Below are 27172 nucleotides of genomic sequence, written 5' to 3' on the forward strand. Positions count from 1 at the left end.
AATCTGGATGACTATTGATTCTTGTCTTCCAGTATAGAACGCCATCACAATAGAGGAAGAACTTCGAAAAGTTATCTTGCATAATGGCGATATACTCTCGTATTCAACGATACACGAACTTTGGGTCTGGAGGTTAGGTCGAAGATGGTGAAATATCCGAACAAAGAACAACTGTAACGATGCATGGTCCGAATATCCGACAATTTGTAACGATGCATAATTTATGTGCTGTAATCATCTTCTTGTTCCTGGATAGGATTTAGAAAACGTTTAGACTTGAAAAATGCAGTGATCGATTGCATAAAGTGATAAAAACATATAGACTTGATTGATGACTGCACCAAGGGGATGGGTTGGAGTTGTGCAGATAATGCAGTTTTCTTTTTCTTTTCTTTTCTTTTTCTTTTTTCGTCTCGTGTCTAGTACCAGGATGCCTTTGGAGTGATTCATTGTAACATATTGCTTTTGAATGGGTCTACTGCATTTCCCACAGATGTGTTCTGCACATACATATCTAATAAGTATATCTACTGCACCTCCTATAGTCAAGCGTTGAACAGCCTATCTAGACAATCCACACACACACACACACACACACACACACACACACACACACACACACACACACAAATAAAAGTACTGTATTATATATTCCGTTGACAAGATATTTATTGTATTTGTGTATAATGTATGTTTATGCATTTCGTGAATGAATGATATCAAATCAAATCAATATCATGACTTTGCCACACCAAATCAGGAATTGCATAAAATTTTGTTGATGTCATTAAAGTGGTGTCTTCGGTAAAATGGTATTTTAACGACAATTGTCCCTTTTTTATATTTTGTATGAGCAAATAAAAAGAGAAAACATGGTGCAATGAATGGACTTTGATTTCGCTGACGAATTACTACCTTCACGGAATGAAAAAAAAAATCCCTTGGTTTAAAAGATGCTCCTTCCGCGAAAATGCATCTATAACGCCAGTCATAAGAGGGGAAAGAATGATCTACTCCTCGGTTATTGCCCCTGAGACAAGTTAGCAAGTGATAGATCGAGAATCTATGATGAAAAGAAAACTTTGCTTGCCGACAGGGGCATCTCTTTTTGATTTCAATTACGCGAGAGAGGAGTTTCAAAATTAAGCAAGAGAAGAGTGTCATTGATATAGCTTGCTGATGAATCTCGTAAAATACCATTGAAAATTAGCATTTCATCTCCAAACTACTAAAACTGGGTTGCTTGAAGTACTGTCAACTGTCTTGGGGTGCTAACTTTATCTGTTCCTGCTAAGAGAACCCATAAAGGAGTGCATAAAATCTCAGTTCGTTCTTATACTTGGTCAAAGATTTGCCGACTTTCCCACGATATGTGAAGAAGGGACAGGCAAGGAATACAAAGAGATGAGTAATACAGGTTGATCAGGGCGAGAACCACCCCATTAATCTGGGTTTCAGTGTCTCTAACTTCGCCATGAACTAAACGTTTCTTTTCAAGATTTCGAGGGGGGTATTCTTGTCCAGTAGATTCTATAGCGGGGGTCACTCACTTCCCTATTCAGGACCAGCAACTACACCACGCGTCGCTTTCTTTGAAGCCATTGTCTGACTTCGCGGCGCATCTGCAACGCACTCAATTAACAATAGACTGCCTTGGTACTGCACGAAGCTTGCCTTCATTGACGCAACGCTCGGCACGGCAGTTCAATGACCTGTGATCATGCCGCGACGAAGCAACTCTTGACCAATCAGAGCCGAGTACCCGCTCACACCTCCGACTCCCTCAATGGAAGGATGGCTTAGCTAACCTTGGCGTTTGACGGGGGACCATGCCGATTTCTAAGGAACATACTGACGATGGAAGACAAACGGTAGCGGTCTGGCCTAAAGACAATGAACTTCAGATTCAAGCATAAATTAGAGCCCTGTGCCAGGAAACGCTCATTCTGATCTCAACTTCACTGCTAGCAAGACATCTTTGAATCTGCTCTTCCTACAAGATCACGCCATCTTATCCAACACCGTACTAGCTTGGTACTGGAAGATTGACTTCACATCTGCAAATCGGAGAGAAATCATCCACAATGTCGTAAGTAATACGTCCATTGGTTTCAAAATTATGTCATCCGAGTTGAGAACGTATGGTGTAGTGTTCTTGAACAGAATTGGCCCCACAATCTCATTTCGATACTTGACTGATCTGATGTTCCTTCGTAACTTCAACTTGTTGGTTTGTTAATCGAGGACGTATCGGCTATAGTTGGCTACATATACTGACATATGGTTACTTGGCGATTGTCGAAATGTTCCTTAGCTGCCTATGTTAAAAGGCAAGTTTGAAGAGAGCTTGGAAGCAGCGTTTAGGAATGTCAGTTGGTGGATATTGTGTTTCTTATATTTCGTTGGTGTGTGTGCATACTTCATGTTCGTAGCTGATGATCGTTGATGCAAATGCTAATGTTGTCTCTTATGTTCATATTTTCTTCATATACAGGATGCGGAATGAGGCCGACGTCGAGCGTTTCCAGGTGGCGTCATCGCTGCTGACGTTGGGCATGGATAACCTGCTGATGCCGATTTCTATCCACACCAACGAGCCTGACTTCAACAGGGCCATCGCCTCCGTGATCTGGTCTCGTCATCATCAGCAGACAACCTGTCAGATCTTCAACTGCCACGTCCCCAACTGCCCGCTCTGCCCCGGTTCGCCTCGACTGTCCGCTCCGACGTCGGATGTGAGACCCGCGATCCAGCAGCTGACTGATATTCCGAAGCCATCTGCGCGTCGATCTGAGGTAGTCAACTGGCTGGTATCCCCCTCGGCTTCGACGAAAGCACCGCTTCGGGATCGCATTAGGCACCAGACTTTCTTCATGCGCAAGCAGCACGTCTACCAAGCCCCGTCTTCCCTCTCCAGTGCGACATCGCCTGACTCTTCCGGGAGTGCTCGATCCTCTCCGAACGCCTCCGACTCCTGTACGAGTATCTCGCCGGATTACCTCATCGGGTATCGCCGAAATAGCAGCGCCACCATCGCTTCGCCGCCATCCTCATCGGGACAGCCCGGGGAGCTGCCCTTCGCCTGCCGACACTGCCCGAAGCGATTCGCCCAGGCATCGAACCGCTCGTCGCATATGCGCACTCACACCGGAGACCGCCCCTTTCGCTGCCCGTCGTGCCCGAAGTCGTTCGCCCAGAGGACGTCGCTCCGCACTCATCTCCGCACCCACACCGGCGATCGGCCCTACCGCTGTCTCGACTGCGACCAGCGCTTCGGTGACCTGTCCACACTGACCAAGCATCGTCGCACTCACACCGGGGAGAAGCCATACAGGTGTCACTACGAGGGATGTAGCCGAGCCTTCGCCCAGTCCGGGAACCTGAAACGCCACTACAGGACGCACGTCTTGGATCGGAAACTGGAGCGAATCTCAGCTTGAACGGTGGACATGTCTAGCTGAATCGAACTCAGAACTGTGCCAGACAATCAAAGTCATTTCAACTCAGGAACTGTTCTCACTTTGGTGACATAATCCAACATACTATTATGTGCGGTTTAAGCCATTTATGCCTGTGTGACACGATTGTATATATCATTATTTTCATTATTTGCGAGTTGGTACAAGATTAAAGTAACCGTGTTCTATTACACTGAAAGCATTTCTGTGTTTTTCGTCAGTCCTTGATTTTTGCACAAGTTCCTATCGTTAGAAATGATTGTGTATGCGCATGAGTTGAAGAGGATGTAATATTTCTACTTCTTTGTGCATGTCTGTGTGTGTGTATGGGTGCGTGCAGGTGTAGTTGCTGATAAATATACATTTATGGTGCATTAAGCCTTATTTACTGTGCATATGCATATTTGTATATATATATATATACATAATGCATATTTGTATATATATACATACATACATATACATATATATATATGTATATATATGTAACATTTACATTTACATGTATTTAACAGTATATATATAAATATATATACAGTGTGTGTGTGCATATTATACATACATATACATATATATATATATATATATATATATATATATATATATATATATAATCCATACACACACATGTATACACACATTTATAATTACACATATACTTGTTTAACTTTCCAATTTGGTAATATTCAGGTAGCAATCCAGTTTAACAAAGTATGATATAGCACTATTAAACCCCTCCCCCAAATTCCCCAGATACATTTGTACTGCTTAACTTTAGAAAAAAACAAAACAAATGCTATGATACAGAAATAACATTTGACATTTACATGTACACACATACACACACACAAACATCAGCAAAGTAATCTCATGTAGGTTCCAAAGGAACAATGTACCACAGAGTTGATATGTGTATCATAATTTATACTTCTGCAATAACCATTCTCTATATGACACAATAATGTAACACATAACATAACGTGTAATGCCGTGCAGTGTTTCTGTAAAAACTTACACATATTGTACTACTAATAACATGTTCATGATTTGTGACCATCAGTACATTGTAAAAGTATTTTCATACCTGAAGCTATAATTCATATGCATACAGTTTGACACATTGCTCAATGCTTGGGAGGGGGAAAAGATTTATAAGAGTTAATTGCCTAAAAGGGTCTCATGAAGTAATGATTTTGTTATACTCTTTGAACACATTTACTTGATCTAGCCATCCAAATAGATCAAGAGTTTCAGGTGATTTTGATCAAATGTAAGTGAAACATCAGACATAATATCAATATCTGCCTCAGATTGGTTCTACAATGCACCAAAATCTAATTTATGCTCTACTGCCCTCACTACTATGCACAGTTGTCATGAACACTTCTCGATTTGATGATTACTCTCTGAAATTCACAGATGACTGTAATACTTTGGGGTAAAGTTCTAGTACACTGTTTGCAGGATGGGCAGTGTTCACTCACACATAAAGATAATTGGATGGTGCATTTCTTCTTAACCCGTTGAGGACGAGTCCCGAGTAATGGGCAGGTGTCTATGGGAGATGCGTGTTGTAGCAAAATCAGTCCGTCCTCAACAGGTTAAGCATTACAGGGGTTCAAAATACATAGTCAGAAAAAGAATGTCCCATCATTTTGAAGTCGTCTTGTTCCATGTGTGAACATTTAATCAAAACCCACGATTAAATGTTCATACTTTGAGCAAGGCAACTTCAAAAAGATGAGACATTTTGTTTTTTCCAACTGACTCTGTAGCAATCAACTGATAACCACTTCAATAAACATCACTGTCATACAGAGAGATCAAATGCTGTAAGGTATTTTTTTTTCCACACACCTGTGATAACTACAAGTTATATGCTTTAATGGGGCAAGTCTGCAGTCATACAACTCATATGACACAATTCAAACATGTCTATAGCCAGGGCTCAACACTAATTTTTTTTTTGTCTGGCCACTACAATCTTTCAATCTGAAATTCTGGTGGCCAGAAAATGATATGTAGTGGCCCAAAATAAAACCAAGAGTAACAATCCATTTTGAATCTTAGTTGCCCGATCAAGCCAACAAATGATAAAATTTGGTGGTCTGGCACCATTTCTTTAGTGGCCCTGGGCCACCACTAATGTTGAACCCTGATATAGCAGAGATCTCATTTATGAGTCTGCTATAATCTACCCTAATAAGAGATTACATGTGAAAGACCATGCACACAGCAGCCAACTGTGAAAAGCAACCAACATTAAACTTAAGTCTTCTCCAAGGGTTGTTGTCATATATTTGAAAGGGGCACAAGGATTATTGATGAACTACAGGATTAGGTAAGGGAAAGAAGCAGAATTTACCAAGTTGGATAAATCAATCTCATTTGTAAATGTTCATAATGTAGGTGTGTTACATTTAATTGGACTTATTTCCACAACATTTTGAAAGAAACACAGAATCAAATTTTACTGGCTATTTCACAATAAAAAACGATGTTCACCCTTACTTAGGAAAAAAAAACTACCTATGGAAGATAATTGTGACATTCAGCATGAATAGAGAGCAAATGCTTTTGACAAAACAAAAAAAAAAATCCACATGTCAATTACTTCTACAACCACCAAATTCATCCTACAAGGAAAAGAAACTATGAACTGACTTTAATATATCATTCAGATTTGGAAAAACAAAACAAAATCACAAAACTTAATCCATCTAATGTGACCATATCTATTTGAATAAATAGGAGTTATACTGTAGCTTATCTTCACCTTCTTCTAATTTCTTACAATCATGAGGTTTCTAATTTACCATTTGTAGCATGAATCTAAACCAGATAGTTTACAAGCTATTATTTTCGCCTAGAGATATTTTTGCGAATGAGGAGGTCTCGGACATTTTTGCGAGATGTTGTTTTCGCAAATTTAAACCAAGGCTATCTTCAATGCACTATTAACCTAGCACATAGCAACATATTCACGTGTTGTTAAATTCGCGGTGCAACAGTGATTCACGAATTCATGAAAATAACAGCTTATATAGTAATATCTCAGGAAGAATGGCACATTAAAGTTTATGGTCCAATGTAAAAGTTCCAACAAAACTTATGTTTTCCACAATCAGAGCACAATACAGTGCACTCCTGTTATAGCAAAGTCCTTGGGACTGGCAGTTTTCTTTTGTTACAGTGAAATTTTGTAACAGCTGAACAGCTAAGCACATAAAGATATACAGTTGATAATTACAGTGATAGATTTTTACTTCATTGTCACAAGAATTTTGTTATAACCATGTTCACTAAAACAGGAGTGCACTGTACGCAGTTAAAAGACTGTACTAAGCAACAGAAAAATGAATATGCCAGGAAAGGACATCAACTTAGAAGTAAATACTTTCTTGGTCACAATGCAAGTAATCTTTGTTTGCTTGCAAGATACTGTACTATGGTAAATACAGCATGTTGAAATTCACAAGGACCATTCTATACTCTAACATTACTGTCATGTGTGCAATTGAATTTCAGTCTACCAGTCACACACTGGAATTTGGGATGTGTAATCATTATGAACAGGCAGCTACCAAGATAGATGGAACGAGTTAAGTACAGGATCAAGACAATGATGCATATTAAAAATGGCATCTCATCCAGAAAGTCTCTGAGAGAGCTATGAACAAAATATACAGACACCAGAATTTACAAATGAAAGAGTTGGTAGCTTTTGCTTCTCTATACAAAAAAACAACAACAACATATTTGTGTGAATATCATTATAGTGACGTTGAACATCATGCATGGCTGGTGATTCTGTATTATCTTTTCTTGAAAACAAGCGTGTGTATTAATACAGTCTTTGTGCATGGCTGACTAAATTTCTGTCACTTTGTCCAAGACAATGACATAATCATACTGTGATGACAAATCACATTCTAAACATCAAGGAATGCATTTGAGTTATACTTTCGAAGTGATCATACAAGGTAAAATAGGTAAATATGCAGTTCATCACCATACCTATAGCATGATGACCCAAAGGTGGACAGAACTATGCAGCGAGTATTAAATTTAGCTACATGCTATACAGAGTACTGAATTGCAAACAGTTATTAGGAAGGTACATTGTGCAGGAAACAAGAACCACACATGCCAGTTGGAGTAAAGTTGACTGTCTCTAAATCACACAAAATATCAAAATTGTCACCGTGTAAACAGCAAATATCTGGACATTATTGCAAACAGAGAAAACCTGTACTTGCATGAAGCCATTGCATAACAATAATAATAACATGCAACAACTATAAATGTAACCCATCACCTAATAACCTTCAGACTAGTCAGGAAAGTACAACTTACGAGATGTGAAATGCCCTTTCTTCCAGCATTCTCTTCACTAACTAAATTATCATCCAGTAAAGCAAAATCTGTTCGGACAGTCTACCATGACACACTCTCAGATTAGTGCTACACTAGTAATACATTTATAGTATACTCTTATTTATTTGTGGGTTAGCATGAAAATTGTGTAACTGGTAACTTGGAGTGGAATACATACCTGATTCTTTAAATGAATATATGCAAGATTTAAATGACTTTAACATGATGTAATAACATTGTATTAGCTCAGCCAATTGTTGATATTTTTGTTGATTACTGGTAAGCATCAGAGACTTTTAAGTTGCACAATATTGTTGCAGTCCATTTGAGTATCCTGGAAAATGGCAGTTTTAGTCAGATATGGTACTTAGTATACTAGGAGACTTGACAGAAACTTTGAACAGTTTTCACATCTCAATTCAAAATTAAGACAAAGCATAATCTTAAAATTTTCCATTCCTTTGATAAGTCATGTGGAGACAAAAATGGGACTTAGTACATTTTTTTTTTTTAAACCACAGCTACTCACTTTGAATATACCCAACTAGGGAGCAATTAATAATTGCCTTAACATCACTAATCCTCTGCTTTGACACTTAAAATCTGGGGGATGGTACTGCATGTGATAGCACAAATGACTCCAAGGGACCCTCCTCCCTTGGCTACCACACGATGATGATGATGTTGAGGAGAGGAGGAGGAGGAGAAGAAGTGAGGGTAATGAGAATGAGCCATACCCTTCTATCATCTCTGTAGTAAGACCTTTTCATTGGAGTGTGTGAGAACCACTTTCACTCATGAAGCCATAAGTACACTGAGATGGTTGATACATCCACAGCGTACAAGTTGACGGACTCTCGAAAGGCTTGTCGATACCAGTTGAAACAGTCAGGAAGCTGAGCGAGTGTGACCAAGAGGTCGGTACGATGTCACAAATGAGAATTTACCATGCCAGATTTAGGACAATGGCAAACTTGGGGTGAATGCATACTCACTTTGGGCAGAAAACGCGGGAGACAATGTCGCGTACATGCATAAACTCAAACATATGTCATATGTAGCTGTCCACAGTGTTAGCGGGCAAGTGGTAAAGTCCCCAGTAGCTGTCCACAGTGTCACCGGGCAAGTGGTTAAAGTCCCCAGTGCGTAACTTGACAACACTGGGGGAAAGTCACGGGCGAATTCCCGCGAGATCCTTCCTCCTCTCGCCAGCATGCTGTGCTACCTGGGCCTGCTCTTCTCGAAGTCCTCGATGGCATTCAGAATCCTCTGGCGAGACTTCTTGGAGCTGACGGCACAGGACACCAGACTGCTGAGCTGCTTCGCCGAGTACTCCTGTCCACCATAGAAATGACAATATCAGGATGAGGAAAAAGAATGGGGGGGGGGGGGGGGGGTGTCAGAGACATAGAATCATGGTGGCTTGTTGGGGACTTGGGTTGCTTTCCCCTTCCACTGGAAGAAGAGGAGTGCAAAACTGACTGAGAATAGCTCTGAGCTAGGGTGAAGGACTGTGGGATAACGGAAGGACTTCCATGGAAGAGACATAAATAATTGAGAAGACAGACACATATTTCCCATTTCATGAGGAGTGGTAACTGACAGGGTTCACTGCCTGTAATATTGCTATCTATAATCTATGGTTAGAATTCCCCTTTATCCACAATATGATCATGCTCACTGCACTAACTTTCACATTACTTGAATGAAAGATCTTCTTATTCAGAGGCACTGGTACCTGGTCACATTTGTATTGCTATTTTTGTTTCCCGAGAGGAAAAATAGACATTCAGGCTCTTGGCTCTGTAAGGTTATTTCAAACCAGTTTCCATTGCAACAAATGGCTATGACATCACATTTTATTACTCTATCAAAGGTAGCATGATGGCTCCATTGGCTTCATTTCACCCATGCTATAGAGTTAACATTGATTGATAACAAACCTTGTGTTCCTTCACCCAGAGTTCTATGTCTGTCTCAGACAGGTAGTAGGCCTTCACGTAGGCTTCCACAAAGTCACGGTCTGGAACGGGTCTGAGTGCAAATGAGCCAAAAGAACAGAAAGACAGGAATCCAACACTGTGTGACGGTCAACTGAAGTCATTACTTAGGCAGGTCTCGAAGAATATCTTTGGTGACTATTTTTTAAATGAAACATGCAGCTTATTGCTCTACAGATCTCTGTGTAAAACAAAAGACATCTTTACTTTTTTCAAATGTCCCACAGCAGCAGGTCTTGATAATAAATATCAGTTCTTCTTATGAGAGTTAAGCTTTGATTTATTATGTTGTATTTTGTTTGCTTAGTTTTCTTTTGGGGAGAGGAGATGCCAATATATATAGCTTATAGTAAATTTTGTCTAAGTGTATGTGAGCAAATTCAGGGGTAATCAGTTTTGAGTTTTGGGGTGATACAAGATTTTAAATAAGCAAAAAGTCTCACACGAACACAGCTATCTTCCCAGCTTGTGCTGTAGCAAAACATGATATTATCACCACATCTAATTTGCATACATATGAAATCGCAACCAAGTCTGCTGTTTCACATAAAACAAAGAAATGCAGAACTTTCATTTCCTGTCTGACTAAATCAAAACTCCTGCTGTTGCATAGGTCACATTCTTACTCTATAAGAAAGTTCAAAAGTAACATTCTGTACATGAGGTAATTTAAAAAAAAAAAAAAAAAAAAAAAAAAAAAAAAAACATTAGACACAGAGTTCTAATAGGTAATGTCATGGACAGCATCTGAATGGTTTTGTTACATTGGAGTAAAAGAATATTCCAAACATTCAAGGGGTGCTTGATAACAAAAAAGCAAGTTGGATTACATACAAGAAGGTAACATCGCGCTCTTAATTTGGGGTCATTTGAACCATCCCCAAGTACAAAAATGATGATGAATTCATCACAGCCCATTTGAGCCTGGTGATGCTCTTCAATTCATCAGAGGCCAGAGAAAGAGAGTCATCGACTCACTTGACTTGAGCGATGCCTTCAATCTTGATGAGGAACTGCTGGAAGTCGAGCTGCATCAGGGCCCTTCCCTCATTACTGCACTTCTTGGCACTGGCAAAGCTGGCGGGATTGAAGACAAAGAGGGCACTAGTGACACTTACTGGAAAAGCGGACTCTTTGGCGAAATTCATTTCTTGTGCTAGGCCCATTTCAGAGAACTTTGTTCATTTGCAAGCACTCTGGTGAGAATATTTCCTTTCTCACTGCATATCTTGGTACAAATAGTGTGAAAATTGTGACAGCAACCACTATTCAGATATGGAAATAAGGAATATAAAAAGATTTAGGTTGTTTTCCAGAGTGTGCAATAAGTCAATACTGATAATAAGGATATTATTAGTTTAGTTGTTGTTATGATCATGACTATAATTATTACCATTACTTTAACAGTAATGATGATGATGATCCTCCAACATCATCATCAAAAGAAGTACATTGCAGAAGTCATTATTACAAAAGTTGCTCCATCAGTAGGGCTATTGGGAGTTTATATACCAACTAGAGCAGTATTATCATCATCACTATCATTATTTGGTAAATAAATAGTGTATCTTAATGGTAAAAAGCACTCACCCCTCAACTAAGATCCTATTTGCCAGGCGAATGACATGCTCCCACAGCACACGGTGAGCTTCCATAGGGATTGGTACTCTCCTAGTGGGGAAAAAAGGGGGGAATAGCAACATCAACTGTCAACTTCCAACAAGATCAAATCCAAGAAAACATTCAAAATTAACTCAATACTAACAAAAGTTTCAAATGTGTTTGCCTATTTACGTATTGTTATAACAACCAAGTGCACAACTTTGCAGTTGTGGTGATGTCATCACCACAAACGTCTACTATTGACCTGTCTTGTAATTGACTGCAGATAATAGCTATCACCATCAGGAGAGGGGCTGTAGCTGATGAATTATTTTCCAAAAACAAAATTTTGTATTTTAGTGTACATAGGATTTGTAGTGTAGTGAGGTGATAACATCACTGTCTGTTCAACTTTGCATAACTTCTCATGACCACTTTCAATATCACGGTGAAATAAACATGTAAAACTTTGAAATTGCAGAACTTTCTTATCTTATGTCAGAATTTTGATGAAATTTCGACAATTCTATTTCCCAGAGTTTACCCTTTTAACTGGTGATGGCATTTACATGGTATGGAATTGTACTAAGTGATCATGCAATACATGCAGATTCAGCTAATACTTTGCATTCTTCTATAAAAATAGAACTTCAGCTCTCCATGCATTTGCATTATCAGCATTATCATAAGGCAAGATTAGGGAGACAGGTGTACAATAGAAACTACCATCGAAACAATGCCCCCATATCCTACATGGAAGTTTGCGTTTAAGTTCATATGCAAAATCTCACAAAACTTTTAATTTAATTGTGAAAACCTTGACAGAATCTGGTATATAGAGGGCGCTCTAAACTTCCTCTTTGAGAAGAAGCAATGCTATTAATGATCTTACTTGTTCATGAGGTCCAGCCTGCTACTAAATCCACTCATGTCCTGGGAATAGGAATTAAAGAATATGAGGAGCAAAAATGATTAAAATTCCATGTTTTCAATCTATCATTTAAAATTTCCTACAAATTTCAAGCAATTCTGATTTCTTCATCCACTGAATTAAAGAGATACAATGAAAAAACAACTTACAAACAAGACCATATCATTTCCCTCAACTAAATGCTTCTCACTTATGTCATTCATTCGATCAATGATGGAAAACTGGATGAGTTGATACTTACAACTACTACAATATGTATTTCTCTTTCAAACATTAAGTATTTTCCACTGTGAATTTTACAATTTGCAGAATCAGAGAAGATCCCGATTTGCAAAATGATATCCTCTCGAAATATAATGCATATCAATGCATATATAAATACATATACACAAAATATATTTGTAATTTAAGGAGTATTCCAGACCAGTTAAATGTACATCTGAAAGGAAAGAGCAAAATCTTAGAAACATAACATTGTAAATTTGATTCAAAATTGGATAAAAATTAATTAAGTTATAGAATTGTGAGGTTTTACTAATTTTTGCCCAACAGTTCTCAACGCTTAATATTAATATGCAAATGAGTAAAATGTCATGTACACAAGACTGACGAATATACAATTTTTCTGCTGCTAAAGTGTACAAAACACCAAACAGTAAGGTTAATCCTGGCTTTAAGGTAATGATCAGTCAGCTGTACTGTATTAGGATTCGAGAATGGGGCATATTTGATTTTAAAAACACAATAAAAAATAGCAATCTTATGATTTTGTTACAAATGCTGTTGGCATGCTGTGAGGTGATGACATAATCAAGTCACTCATTTGCATATTCATAGTCACTGTGCAATAATTGTTTTCTGAAAATTAGCAAAACTTTACAATTTCATAACTTCTCAAATCTTCATCCACTTTTGATCAAATTTTTGCCTTTGTGCTCATTAAACTTCACTCATTCTATTCAGACTTAAGTTTTACAGGTCCAAAATTAAATAAATAAATTAATGATAAGTATTATTTAAAATTACTAAGAGTTTGTGTTTTAAGCCAAATTTGTACAGAATTTTAAGTTCTTACTCATGCCTTGGTGATCTTTCCAGATAACTGAATGTAGACATTGTCTTGTTTTTGTTTCTCTCCATTTCTTTGTCATGCCTATCTTTAGTTTTATTTCCTGTCTGTTCCGTCCCTGCTTTCGTTTTTTGTCCTTGTCATAGTCCTTTTTTTATTTTCTGATTATTTCGCCCGACGTCAGGATATTAAAATTTTCATACATAAAGTCCTTGACGGATCATGAGATGCCCTCACCTTCTAGAGTAATTCACAAATTTTACAAGCAACGCTTTTCTTGTGAATTCCTCTTTTCCATGTAGAGTTACAAATTAAGATCGCTTACTTGTTTATTTATCTAAAAACCAAAGTTGATATCATTATAATATTGTATTCATGCTTTGTTGAAACTTACGTGATTCAAAGTTTCTTAAAATATTACGTACTCATGTAAGCATTTTGTATATTACCTTATATGGAAATAAAGTCATTTTGAATTGAATTGAATTGAATTGAATTGAATTGGCCTTTTAGCTGACCTGTAGCAGAGCATCCACATAGTGGCTGTGCTGAGACATGATGTCCCTGATGTCCCACTTGACCGTCATCATCAGCTGCAGGATGCGGTCATAGTCCATGCAGCGGGAGGCCACGCCCCGGTAGATGGGCTTCCGCAGGTCGCTGGCCACGCTGACCGTCTGTTGGATGACCAGAAGGAAAACTAGTCATGCTCATCAAAAGGAACCACAAGAGGAAACACTGGTCTGCCTGAATAACAGTGGGTCTCTCTGCAGTGTCACAACTTTCCGGGCAAGCCTTGTATGCGACTTGCGAAGAACAATTTTTACTACCCAGAGGTCCCCGCAGATGACCCGCACATGACAGTACCTAGCACGTACTGTATCTCACCCGTAGTCGCGCGGAGGTGCACACGCAAATCTGTTTACCTGCAACCATGCTTAGGCCCTGTCACACCTTTCCGGGCAAGCTACACAAGCTTGTTGCGTGTAGGGATTTTCCAGCATACCGGACAATTTCTGAGGGCGGACAAGGATTTGGGCGAGTCAGTGCATGTGTCTTACTTGCTGGACGCGTTCTACTTAAATTCTACTTGCGGGCATGCTGTGTGGCCTGTGTACCAGTCGCGTGGGGGCTGACAACTTAGTGAAGGAATTCCTCTGAAGGTATGGCAGAAGTCCCACAGAATGTCATTATCTTGGCTGCATACCAGGACTGCTAAGTATACCTGCGTGGGAGTTGCCTGCGAGGTGCTGCCGCCAAGGGCCTCCTACTGGCGCTCTGCGTGGACCTCTCCGGGCATCCCCGCCACTCACCTAGAATAAGTTTTGGTCATGCTCAAAACTTGGCTCCGGTTAAATTGGACTTGCGTGCGCACCTCCAGGTGACTACAGGCGAGATACGCGCTAGGTACCGTCAGGTGCGGACCAACTGCGGAGAGATCCGGGTAGCAAATTTGTTCCCCCGCAAGTCAAGCCGCAAAACTTCCCCAGATACGGTATGACAAGGCCTTGAGCATGCTCAAAACTTGTTCCAAGTGAGTCGTGGGGGTTCGCTCGCAGAGGTACACGCAGAACACCAGTAGGAGACTCTTACCAGCAGCATCTCGCAGGCAACTCCAACGCAGGTACTTCTCAGTACCCGTAAGTCATTCATAACAGAAAACGGATCGGTTTCAAAGCTCTCACGCAGGTCACACAGAATACACAAAAGTAGAAGGTAAGTAGCATGCACCCGCGGAAAATTCTCCTGCGTGCTGGAAAATCCCTCCTCGCAACAAGCCTGCGTAGCTTGCCCGGAAAGGTGTGCCATGGCCTTTAATAGACGCCCCAAGTTCTGTTTTGGGCTAAATGAGGTACTGCCCTCATAGAACAAAAAACAATGACTAAAATTTTAGTCAACTTTGGGCTTTTGGCACCCATTTGCATGCAGAGGTTAAGTCATGTGAGTATGGACAAGTGTGATTTGGTGTAAAACCATGTAATAAGGTCATTTGGCTGAGAAAGAAGGAATTTCATAATCATGATAATATATAAAAGTTTATCATCTTCACTATCTCCTATCCAAACCTGAAAAAGGCCAATACTTAGAAATTCTGAACTTTTTGAATTTAACTACAAGCATGTTGATATGGCATTCTGAATAGACCTATTGACTTAAATTCCAAAAACTTTGTTTGAATAAAATCAATGGAATATTTTCATTTGGAAGCCTTTATATTTTGTTGTGGGTTGGGATTTTGTTTTGTTTTTTTGTTTTTAAAAATATTAATGTTCCAACATCAGAACAACTAGGTTGGGCAAGTTCTTCTTTAATAGCCCGTTGAGGAGTCGTCTTGAGTATACTCGGGCAGGTGTCTATGGGAAATGCGTGTTGTAGCAAAATCAGTCCATCCTCAATGGGTTAAAACCCTCCTGGTTACAGGTGAAAAATGGTTTACCTGAGAATAAAACTGCTGAAGGAATGCTTTCTTGCTCGCTGGAATGACAGCTTCAAGGTGGGGCTGAAGCAACTCAAACTGGCTGGCAAGGAAGATTCTGTCGGTAACAAAAAATAAAAATAAAAAGGTATTCCCTGTCAGATGGTGCAATACAAGTTGAAATGAACACACTCACAAGAAAAAAAAAATGCTCGAACACATTTGATTCCAGCAATAACAGTACAGAACTGATATTATGAGCATACTGCTTGCTTGCACAGTACCTCTATACAAAGAAAACACTTATCTGGAAATTCCTTTACATTGTACAATGCATGTAGCTGCCAATCTGCAATCAAATCTCTGAGGGCAAATTTATGGTATGTTTTGTCTTTCAGTTTGATAATGATATAAGGAATCATTTCCCAATTTCCTAGTCAAGCATGAAAAAGGAAAATATTGGCATGGTAAATAAAGGAGAACGTTGGGACCAAATGTACGACAACGAAATACCTGTACACAAATTTACGATTAATCTGAGTAAGCATCTCAAGAATCCTCTATTCTTTTCACTGTTCCATCAACAGTCTGTGAACAACACCTTCAAATGCTGAAAATAAAATGACAAAGCAGTTCCAGGATTTTAGATGAAGGCAATGAAAGTAATGAAACAGTGCTGTGAAAAATTCACACAAATATCCATATATTGGAATGACAAGATATGACTACAGTGTACCTACTGGACTATCAATACGTGATCTGAAAAGGGGAGAGGGAGGGTGTCCAAAACCATCCCTTCAAACATGGCCATCCTGGTCAACTTAGTCTGGCTAACCAATTGCTATGCCATTTTATATTGCATGTATAACATAATTGAATGCATGATAAACTGCAACAAAATATTTGATATAAGACACCATAAACTGAAGAAAATGTTTGATGACAAATAAGCTAGGTAAAATAAATATTAGGGAAACCTGACATAACTTTCAAAAAATGGAAGCTAGTCGAATCTTGATAAAAATATGATGAGATAGATCATCACAATGATCTTGTAATATGACAGTCACATGACCAAAACTGATTGATTTCAAGGACTAACAGGTCATTTTGTATTAGATATCACTGATATCTAAAGAAGTGTTAACTGTGATGGTTCTAAGAGGTACTGTTCGGGGTATTAATCCTACGAGAATTTACTGCTATCTGCAGTGACAAGTGTTTGGTATTTCACAGACAATGACAATTTTTTTTTTTTTTATTTCACGCTCCTGCACACTCATCTGGGAACGTTCATGGTTTAAAGCCCTGAGTGTCCACTTACAGTGCCTCGGTTCCTACCACCCTCTCTGCAAGGCCATAGAGTCCTTCATTACTGTTTAGATCCACGATGGGAGACACGTGAGGGAAGCCAACCTTCATCTGCACAACACAGTGGGTAAGCAGAAAATGTGAAGGAAAAAAATAAATAAAATAAAATTGCAAAAAAGCAAAGTGACCTGCGAGGATGCCACACACAAAAAAAAATCTCTCTCTTCTGAAATTTTTTAGCATCATTTACAGTATTTATCAAGGTGGCTGCAGCTCATATTGACCTGCCATCAAAAATAAGAGTTTGCAGACAAAACCAAAATATTATGTCAAAATTTTGCACTCTCTGTATGCTGCTAGCAAACAGATATGATAATTTACCGAACAATGCACAGAATGGCGATCTTTACGAAAGGGCTTCCATGATTATTGACATATATGGAATTAATTATTCAAATTCATATCAACACGAACTACAGAGCACTTTTGTGAGGGCTGCCTGCTATATCTGATCACCTATTTCATTGACTTGCTTGATATAAACACCTCAGATATAGAAATAATGCTTTGCTGAAGGATATCAACAGTGGTCAACATAATTTTTCAGAGGTAAAAAGGCCAGAATTCATACAGGTGGCTTAAATAAAGTCCATGGATTTATGCAGATTCTGACTGCATAAATGTTAGTGGGAGGTCATTGAGGAATAAACATTTTTTTTTTTCAGTTGTTTTAGAAGAGTGTCGAACTATAGCATGAAGAGCTGAAGTCGACCAGTTTACTCCTGTACAGTGGGGAAACATGGCACAACATATCAATTTGGAATTAAGAATCACAACTTCATTTATCAAGACCACAAGAGCAAGGGCACTGTCTGACAAGCAAAGGATGAACACACTGACCTTGCCATCCAGGTGGCTGTGGGGCTGCTGCATCATCCCGGCGTTGGGGTCATGGTCAATCAGGTTGTCGCTGATGCGCTTGAGTGTCGTCCACAGCTTGCTCCCCAGAGAGGCCCCACTCATCGTACTCTGCACAGTGAGACAATTAGCAGCATCAGGGGGTGAGTTTTATCTCACATGATCAGACTCATGGTATCACATGATCAGGCTGAGTGCATCACATGATCATGTTGAGAGTGTCATGTGAACAGACCTAGTCTGTCACATGATCAGACTGAATGCGTATGCCATGTTATCTACGGAATGTTAATGTCCAAAAAAAGACCAGTCTCGAGTCTTACACTGATAACTCTTGGTAAAATGCCTCGCCCCTTCGGAGGGAACTTGAAACCACCAGTCCGGTATTACCTTACTCATTAGCATTAGAGCGCTTTCTTCCTCACCAGGTAAAATAATATCTTAACACTAATACGAACAAGCTGATCACATGGAGCAGGCTGGAAATACACAAACAGTGGAGTTTGAGCTTCTCTTTCTTGATTAGATGTTTGATTTATGCAAACACTGAACTGGAATCCTACAACACATACCACATCAGTAGCAAAGAAGGTGTAGACAGCAAAGATGTAATAGTCGAAGAGCTGAGACATGCAGAGAACCACGTCAAATGCTATCGGCTTCAGCACAGACATCATGTTCATGTACTTGCCTGTATGGGAAGAATGAGGAGCATACAGAAACCATCAATATAACATAACATAACATAGCTTCAGGCCATTTCCTTTTATACTAGTTTACTTTGCTTTGCTTTGCTTTACTTTATGTCACTTTACACTACCCTTCCTTCACTTTGATTGGCATTGATATCGCTAAATGCCTACTATTCTCTATAGAGACATATCAATCGCAGATAAACTCAAATACACAAGGGTGAGAGGGCATTAGAAAATGTGTAAAGCACTGTGCTGCTACAATTTTACTTCAGAAACATCATACTGGGCATTACAATATAGACATTTCTTCTGTATGCCATAATAGTCATTTGAGCAAGGATCGTATACAGGCAAGTGCCCATAGCCCCAGAAGCGTGTTAAGTTGTCATACACAAGCATGCTATTTGACAACTGGTTTTTAGCACCTTGCAATGTATACAGTAGCTTCAGTAAAACAAGTGCTCATAATGTGCCTTGTAACATCTCCTTCTTCTCTGTGTCTGGCGTACATGTCTTTCAGGCACTGTTTATTTTCAACACGCACTGTTTGGAAGCACAAAGTACTGCAGATTCTGAATATTTTACATATGGTCACCAATGGTAACAAATTTGCAAATTATCATGCCTGCGAAATATTCTGCATCTATAGTAATGGTTACCAGTGGAGGGGGCATTGATTATCTTACCACAAAGCCTGAGTACTGTAAGAGTTGTGTTGGTGAGAATGGGGCCCTTGGCATACTCCCTGTTTGCTTTCTTCTTCTTCAGCGAGTTCCTATTTGGAAAGAAATATGTTGGTGAGGGAGAAGCATATTACAGTGAGGACAGCCTTCATTCATGTCATTACTGAATCTCAGTTACAACATATCACAAAAGTGCCACATTATGCCCAGAGGAAACTAGAAGTATGCCAACTTTCAATGAGAACTATTACAGCAGGACTTCACTTGATTCAATTACTTTCTTTGATTTCACCACTTTGAATATACATCCTCTGTGAGAAGTTTTGTTAAGATTTGAGAATAAAAAACAACAATGGCCTTGAAGGCTTTAATTATTCTCTTTCTCTTCATGTGAAATAAATACTTAATAAGCTGTCTCCAGGGTTAGCAAAATTGAAAATCACAGGCTGCAATGAAAACAGTAAAGAGGCATCAATGCAAACAGTATCATTTTATGCTATGGTCACATGAAAAGCATGCATTTTTTTTTGTATAATGTATGTATATACAGTGTATGTATGTATGTATGTATAAATGTAAAAATGTATGTATGTATGTGTGTATGTATGTATACATGTATACATGTATATGTATCTGCGTGTACATACAAATGTAAGCATAGATCTATACTTGTATGGAAGCCCAGATGGATGTATGGATGTGTCCACCTGTATGTGTGCATGTACACATTGTATGTATCCATATATGATTACCGTCACCTGTCGCTGGACTCACCTTTTGACTGGTTGTTCCCCAGTTCTCTCATCGACGTAGTCCTGCTTCAACTCATCTGGGACATCGCTGTCATCAGAGTCCTCGTACCCTAAGAATTTTTCATTACCCTGACGATATGTCAAGCGGAGAAAGAAAAAAAAATGAAACATTGGATCTCGGGTATACAAGAGTATTGTATTCAATGTTCACACTTCAATATTTACCCTGATTACTGATATTTTCTTCCATTTTTTGTTGGAATGATAGAAATGAATGCCAACTGAACTGATGAACTGAACTCTGTTTTCAGTGAGATTTCAGAAGTGAGTTGCCAACATTTTCAATCAAGCTAACAGGAAGATTTCTGCACATCTGAGCACAGTGCACACACAGTCTAAGGGTCTGTAGCATACACCAGACCCTTGAGAGTGTTTGAAGGTTAATTACTTTCAGTTCTACAGGCAGGTATATCTGTGTGTGTGTGTGGGGGGGGGGGGGGGGGGCGTGGAGGAGGGGGTAGAGGGGGATGGGGCAATTTTCTTGTACATCTTGATTTTAGATTCTTAAGCTACCATACATTGATAAACAGAATAAGAACGAAGTGAATTTAATAGTTAAAGTTCCTTCTTTTTCAATTGGTGTTCATATCAATACATATCGAGAATACGATCCTACTCACAAAAGAGCAACAGCAAAACGGAAAAACTCAAACAGATTGTTCTGTATTAAAGCTAGGGATTCTGTGAGTGTACATGACATTATACTATCTGACAGGCCAACTCTTTGGAATTTTATGGCTAAAACTAAAACCCAAAATGTTTCATTTTGAAGTCTTCACCCCATTTGCTGTTCCCTCTTCCTCATCTTCATCCGTGGCAAACTGTTTGTCGAATGGACTCCCCTGGTCGGCATACTTGACGAAGTAGCCCTGGTCCTGGTCAGTTGGAGAGAGGGGAACGTTACGTCCCTCGCCCCGCCCCGGGGAGCCGAGGTAGTCCCTCATGAAGCGGAACTCGTGGAGGCTCTGGTAGGAAAAGTTGCTCTTCACGGGGCACGGCTCCCAGCCCTCATTTTCCAGGAAGATGCGCAGCTCATCAATGCGAGCTCTGAAAAGAACACAGAAAAGGATGTTGAAGGTGATGAAATGTACAACGGTAATAATGCTAACAATGGCAACAATGATGATGACATTATTGTTATTAACATCAAAGAGACAAATATTTTGCTGATGATACATTTTTGTTGCACTACATGCTGCGTTGTGATACACATTACTGTCAAACATGTTGTCATGATCAATCAAACATAAAAAAGTATCTCAAATTATACAGATTGAGCTATTTAATGCTACATATAGAGTAACGAAAGATGATTTAAGTCTTTTGCTTCCTTAATGACTTTAGGCTTATGATACAGAAACCATGCTATTCTACAGCATAAACAGCAGCACTTTTTATACTGTAAAACATGCATTCTCCTTTAACAATGGCAGAAAATATGGTGATCACACACGGCTAAATCCCATTAATTATACATTTCTCACATTATGTGGTCGATTTTTCATATGTACCACGCATCCCTCGTATGGTGGCTAGGGAATATGTATGCATATGTATTTCAGTATGTCCCTGGAAATCATAAATTCCCCAAGACGGTAGACCTGTATCTGTATAGCGTTGAGAAGATACCCTGATTCCCTCCCTCTACCCCCCCCCCCCCCAACTCTCCTACCTGTGGTAGCTCTTGAAGTAGTTGAGACTCTGCTGTCGAATAGAATCGTGCAGTCCCTCAGACTTGCTACCACAAAACTCCTCTCCAACTGATATCAATCTGCAGCACCAAGGGGGCAAAAACAATATATCTTACAAAATAAGAGACCCGCGGGTCTAGCGCTCACCTGAGTATCGCAAGTTCACCTTTCATACAGTCACTAATCTAAATTATTCACAGCTCTACCAAAATTTGACCAGGCACTCTCAAGTAGAAGATGAAAATGTACAATAAGGTCCCATTTTTTTAAAGATTCCTTAATTTGGGGGGATTGGGGCCCCCTGGGGCCCTCTGGGTGGGGCATGGTGCTCATTTTGATAAATTGTGATCCTGATCCCCTAGGGATGCTACTTGCCAAGTTTGACGAAAATCCATCATGAGGTTTTCAGGAAGAAGATGGAAATGTACAATTTAGGCCCCCATTTGGACCTTCCCAACCACCCCCCCCCCCCTCCCCGAGGGGCACCCCTGGATCTCCTATGAACGAACTTGAAACTACAGTCATTAATGTACTCACTCATAGTATTATCTTAGCTCTATAACTTCTGATACTAGAGAAGATTTTAAAAGATTCCTTCATTTTGGGGGTGTGGGCCCCCCGGGGGCCCCCTGGGTGGGGCATGGTGCCCATTTTAACAAATTGAGATCCTAACCCCTTAGGGATGCTACCTGCCAAGTTTGGTGAAAATGGGTCATGGGGTTCTCAAGAAGATAAAAATGTACAATTTAGGCCCCATTAGGATCCCTCCTCACCCCCCTCCCCTGGGTCCCAAGGGGGGCACCCCTGATTCTGCCATGAACAAACTTGAAACTACAGTCATTAATGTACAAACTCATAGTATTAACTTAGCTCTATCACTTATGGTTCTAGAGAAGAAGATTTTTACAGATTCCTTAATTTTGGGGGGTTTGGGCCCCCTGGGGCCCCCTGGGTGGGGCATGGTGCCCATTTTAACAAATTGGGTTCCTAACCCCCTAGGGATGCTAGCTGCCAAGTTTGGTGAAAATGGGTCATGGGATTCTTAAGAAGAAGATGAAAATGTACAATTTAGGCCCCATTAGAACCCCTCCCCACCCCCCTCCCCTGGGTCCCAAGGGGGGCACCCCTGATTCTGCCATGAACAAACTTGAAACTACAGTCATCAATGTACTAACTCATAGTATTAACTTAGCTCTATCACTTCTGGTTCTAGAGAAGAAGATTTTTACAGATTCCTTAATTTTGGGGGGTTTGGGCCCCCTGGGGGCCCCCCTGGGTGGGGCATGGTGCCCATTTTAACAAATTGAGTTCCTAACCCCCTAGGGATGCTACCTGCCAAGTTTGATGAAAATCGGTCTTGGGGTTTTCAAGAAGAAGATGAAAATGTAAAAAGTTTACGCACGACGCACGACGCACGACGCACGACGGACGACGGACGACGGACGACGCACGACGGACGCGGGACGAAGGGCGATCGCAATAGCTCACTTGAGCCTTTGGCTCAGGTGAGCTAAAAAGAAACACATGGGGGCACAGGAGACAGACAGGTGAAAAGGCAGATGGACAGACCACAGATTATCAAACATATATTCATTTTTTAATTATAATGGGGAACAAAACCAAATACATTGTATATACATACTCTTGTTCGACACAAAACTAAAGCATTGACACTTTGTTCATAACTAGACTGACTTTCAAGGCCAAATACAAACTGGAAGTTTCAAGTATGGGAAAACAATGTTATTTTATTGTCTGTTAATTCTTACTTTTCGCTGCTTCTCTTTATCTCTGTCATGTTCTTTAATTTCCCCTCTATATCTCCTCATCTACTACAGCTAGTGGAAGAAGAGGAGGGGGAGGAGGAGATAAAATGTATCATCACATCCTCTTACCATTTGCAACACTTATCAAATCTACAAATGATTCCAAAAGAAAGCCATAAATAAAAAATTAATAGGAAGGTATTCCAATGATTACTAAAACATTTTTTTCTTTCTTCACGTCAGATTCTGTAAAGTTAGGAATGCTACTAAATGTCCAGCTCACCTGTTGACTAGATCCAGTACATAGATGAAGTCATCATACTTGAAGTTGGAAAGAAGTTGGAAAAAACATTTTTCTCCTTCTTCACTTCAGATTCTGTAAAGTTAGGAATGCTACTAAATGTCCAGCTCACCTGTTGACTAGATCCAGTACATAGATGAAGTCATCATACTTGAAGTTGGAAAGATCTGTGCCCTGAAGATACGTTTTGACCTTCTGCTGCACATCCTGGTATGTCAAATAAATGAAACAAAAATAAAGACAGTCTAAGGTAGGAGAAGAAGAAATACCATACATTTGTATCATCCAAACTCTAACACCTTTTAGAAATGTTATAATCCTGACTAGAAAAAGACGGAGAAAAAACTATATCACATATTATAAAATGGGTTCAAGAATGTAGCCAATTGGAAGCGCTGAAATGAGTCACGTGTGCGTGCATTAATTTCTCACTAACATGCACGGCCTGACGTCACAATGTTTACACTAGCAGTGCACACTCAGTCAATTGTTACAAGTGCGTCGTGCGCTACTATACGCGCTGTAAATCCTGTAAACAACTTCTAGTTCGGGCTGCCGGCCGGCCTTTCTTGTGCATAACATGTGTGGTGTACTCTTATACGTACAGTACTTATATGTGCGGGATTTCCGAGTGCGACGTGCGTAAATGTTTGGGACGAACATCTTCGGACATCTTGATTCTTGAGCGAGTGCTACATGTAGCTGACTGGTATTGACCCACGAAGGTACGTGAAAAATGCTGTTAGTTTTCGACCCATTTTATAAAACAAATGATGCACAGGATTATTTCCTCTATCCTGTGCATCATTTGTATAACAAAGTAATACGACTGGAAAACACTGTTACTTTGTTTTACTTTGTGCGTGTGGACTTCGTTTTTGTTTCTCTATTAATAATTGGTCTGCTGTTTTCATTTCTATATCTATATAACCATACTGTAAAATTTGCTCACATCAGTGAAAGAACGTTTACACTAACATCAAAAGATCCTGCTGATGTGCTCACAGAAATGGTTACCTTGCTTGCAATACTGGAACAAATTTCAAGTTGAACTGCACACAAAATGGGGGCTATTAGTAATTCATTGGAGATGTTGTAGCTTGGCAGAAGAAAGAAACTAGAAACTAACACATAACAACAAGACAGAGAAAACCATGTTGATACTATAATTCAGTTATTTCTGATGATTGATTTGCAGTATAAATGAAAATGGGGAAAATGCCTAAACTACCACTACTGGTGACCCATTTGTATGCAAGGTACAGCGCATTTTGAGATGGCGTTTGTGAGGAGGCTACTCACCTGCCATATCCTAGCCAGCCCATGCTCCAGCTTGGTCCTGATGTATTTCCTGCTGAAAGCCTCCTCAACATCACTGGCTTGAGTTATCTCCTCTGCGAAGATGAGAGGGAGACGACACCATTATTGAGGATATTAAACACAGGTACTGAGGATGACACCACTGTATTAGGATGACACCAGTACTAACAATAGCACCAGTACTGAAAATGACACCAGTGTTCAGGATGATACAGGTATTACGGATAACACAAGCATCAAGAATGACACTGGTATTTCTGATGACACCAGTACTGAGGATGGCATCAGTATCGAGGCTGACACCAGTATAACTGAATAACTAGCACCAGCATTAAGAACGACACATGTACTGTAAAACGAGGAATTTTCGCGTGCATTTTAATTTTGCGAATTTCGCGAGCGCCAAGATTCGCGAAATTAAAATGCACGCTAAAGTTCTTGTCTACACTATATGCACTGAATGCCAGTGGCAGTTCGCGAAAATTTCATGCCGCAAAAAAGGCCGTCGGCTCCAATGCGCGAAAAATTCATGCCGCGAATATATCATGTTTTACAGTATTTAGGATGACATCAGTATTGTTGAGGGCGATACAGGTATCACAGATAACACCAGCATTAAGAATAATGCTGATACTATTGATGACTTTGGTATTTAGGATGTCACCAGTATTGTAACCAGTGCTATAGATGCATCAGTATTATTGAAGGTGACATCGATATGTACCATTCTAAGATTATCTCTCCAACAATAAAAAGAAATCTTCACATTCTTGTGCATAACATTATTGTTCCATTACTCATCATATGACATCACTCTTCTAGATCACTACAAAGATACATTAAGTTTGTGGATTTGTAGATTTTTTCCATTGCATTTGGGGGCTAATTTGTGATCTATAGCTCATAAAATCCAAAGGAATACAACTGACTTAGAACAATCAGCATTTTCGCAAATCTACACCATTTCAAAGTCGCCAAAAGACCTCTCCTCATGTCGTAAGGCTGAAGACTGAATAGTCCCACACACTAGTCACTGTGCAGGTCAGCCTGAGGGTCATTCCATAAGTCACTCAGATATACATATTCGGAAAACTTCTTTTTTATTGGTCCATGATAACCATTACACTTATTTTTCATTGGCTTTACCATATGAAATCATCTCATAATCCATTTCAAATGATGAAAATAAGCATACACACAAAAAGATGTCCCTTTGATGATAAACAAGAGGAATAATTTTATGAAGGATGGGATGCATAGCAATGTATAGCAACTGCCTATTTGCGCACAATTATATATGAGAAACAACAAAAGATATCCTCATGATTGGTACTTTTATGGAAAAACCCACGGGCCAACCCCATAGACAAATGTCACAGACCGACCCCACTGACCAACCCTGCTGACCAATGCCAATGACCAACCTGATTCAGGGGTCACGGCCTGGTCGCCACTGTCCTGTTTGTTGTGCCACTCTAGCGTCTTGTAGTAGCTCTTCATTACTTCCCACAATGCTTTGCACAGGTCTACCAGGCAAGGAATGTAGGTCTCCATGTGGATTTGCTATAAGACAAAAAGACACATCATGAGTTAACGAATCAACTCAACAGAAAGTACTCAACAGAAATGTCGCTACAGCGACTGGTTATACCCCCGCCAAACAACATTTCATAAGCTTTGGTCAAAACAACATTTGATCAGCTTTAGTCAAAAAACTGAGGAAGTAGTTAAATCCGCAAGATCTTTCCTTGATCTTCTGCCATTAATATGCCGTTACCATGGCAACGTACTTTCGGGTACTGTCGAAAAATGCGTCTTGCAC

The 27172-nt window shown here is 39.7% G+C and overlaps 2 protein-coding genes across 2 annotated transcripts in view; one reads left to right on the top strand and one right to left on the bottom strand.

The window, feature by feature from the left end:
• The first annotated feature begins 2495 nt into the window (after positions 1-2495).
• On the top strand, positions 2496-3440 carry LOC139732735 (uncharacterized). Its single transcript, XM_071643585.1, has one exon. The coding sequence runs from the start codon at positions 2496-2498 to the stop codon at positions 3438-3440; it is 945 nt and encodes a 314-aa protein (XP_071499686.1).
• A 5596-nt stretch (positions 3441-9036) lies between these two features.
• Positions 9037-27172, bottom strand: part of LOC139732710 (syndetin-like) — a 34593-nt gene continuing 16457 nt past the window's right edge. The window contains exons 14-30 of the mRNA XM_071643564.1: positions 26775-26913; positions 25333-25424; positions 24143-24237; positions 21945-22043; positions 21052-21319; positions 20235-20341; positions 19464-19552; positions 18655-18773; positions 18065-18193; positions 17178-17275; positions 15875-15971; positions 13956-14114; positions 12330-12370; positions 11426-11506; positions 10814-10912; positions 9779-9869; positions 9037-9170 (exon numbers count right to left, since the gene is read on the bottom strand). Coding sequence (XP_071499665.1) covers positions 9057-9170; positions 9779-9869; positions 10814-10912; positions 11426-11506; positions 12330-12370; positions 13956-14114; positions 15875-15971; positions 17178-17275; positions 18065-18193; positions 18655-18773; positions 19464-19552; positions 20235-20341; positions 21052-21319; positions 21945-22043; positions 24143-24237; positions 25333-25424; positions 26775-26913 — 1917 coding nt within the window. The 3' untranslated portion in view covers positions 9037-9056. The remainder of the gene's footprint in view (positions 9171-9778; positions 9870-10813; positions 10913-11425; positions 11507-12329; positions 12371-13955; positions 14115-15874; positions 15972-17177; positions 17276-18064; positions 18194-18654; positions 18774-19463; positions 19553-20234; positions 20342-21051; positions 21320-21944; positions 22044-24142; positions 24238-25332; positions 25425-26774; positions 26914-27172) is intronic.

The sequence above is a fragment of the Diadema antillarum genome, unplaced genomic scaffold (assembly GCF_040938485.1).
Source record: "Diadema antillarum isolate AM-2024a unplaced genomic scaffold, OU_Dant_1.0 seq00000445_RagTag, whole genome shotgun sequence".
NCBI lineage: Eukaryota > Metazoa > Echinodermata > Echinoidea > Diadematoida > Diadematidae > Diadema > Diadema antillarum.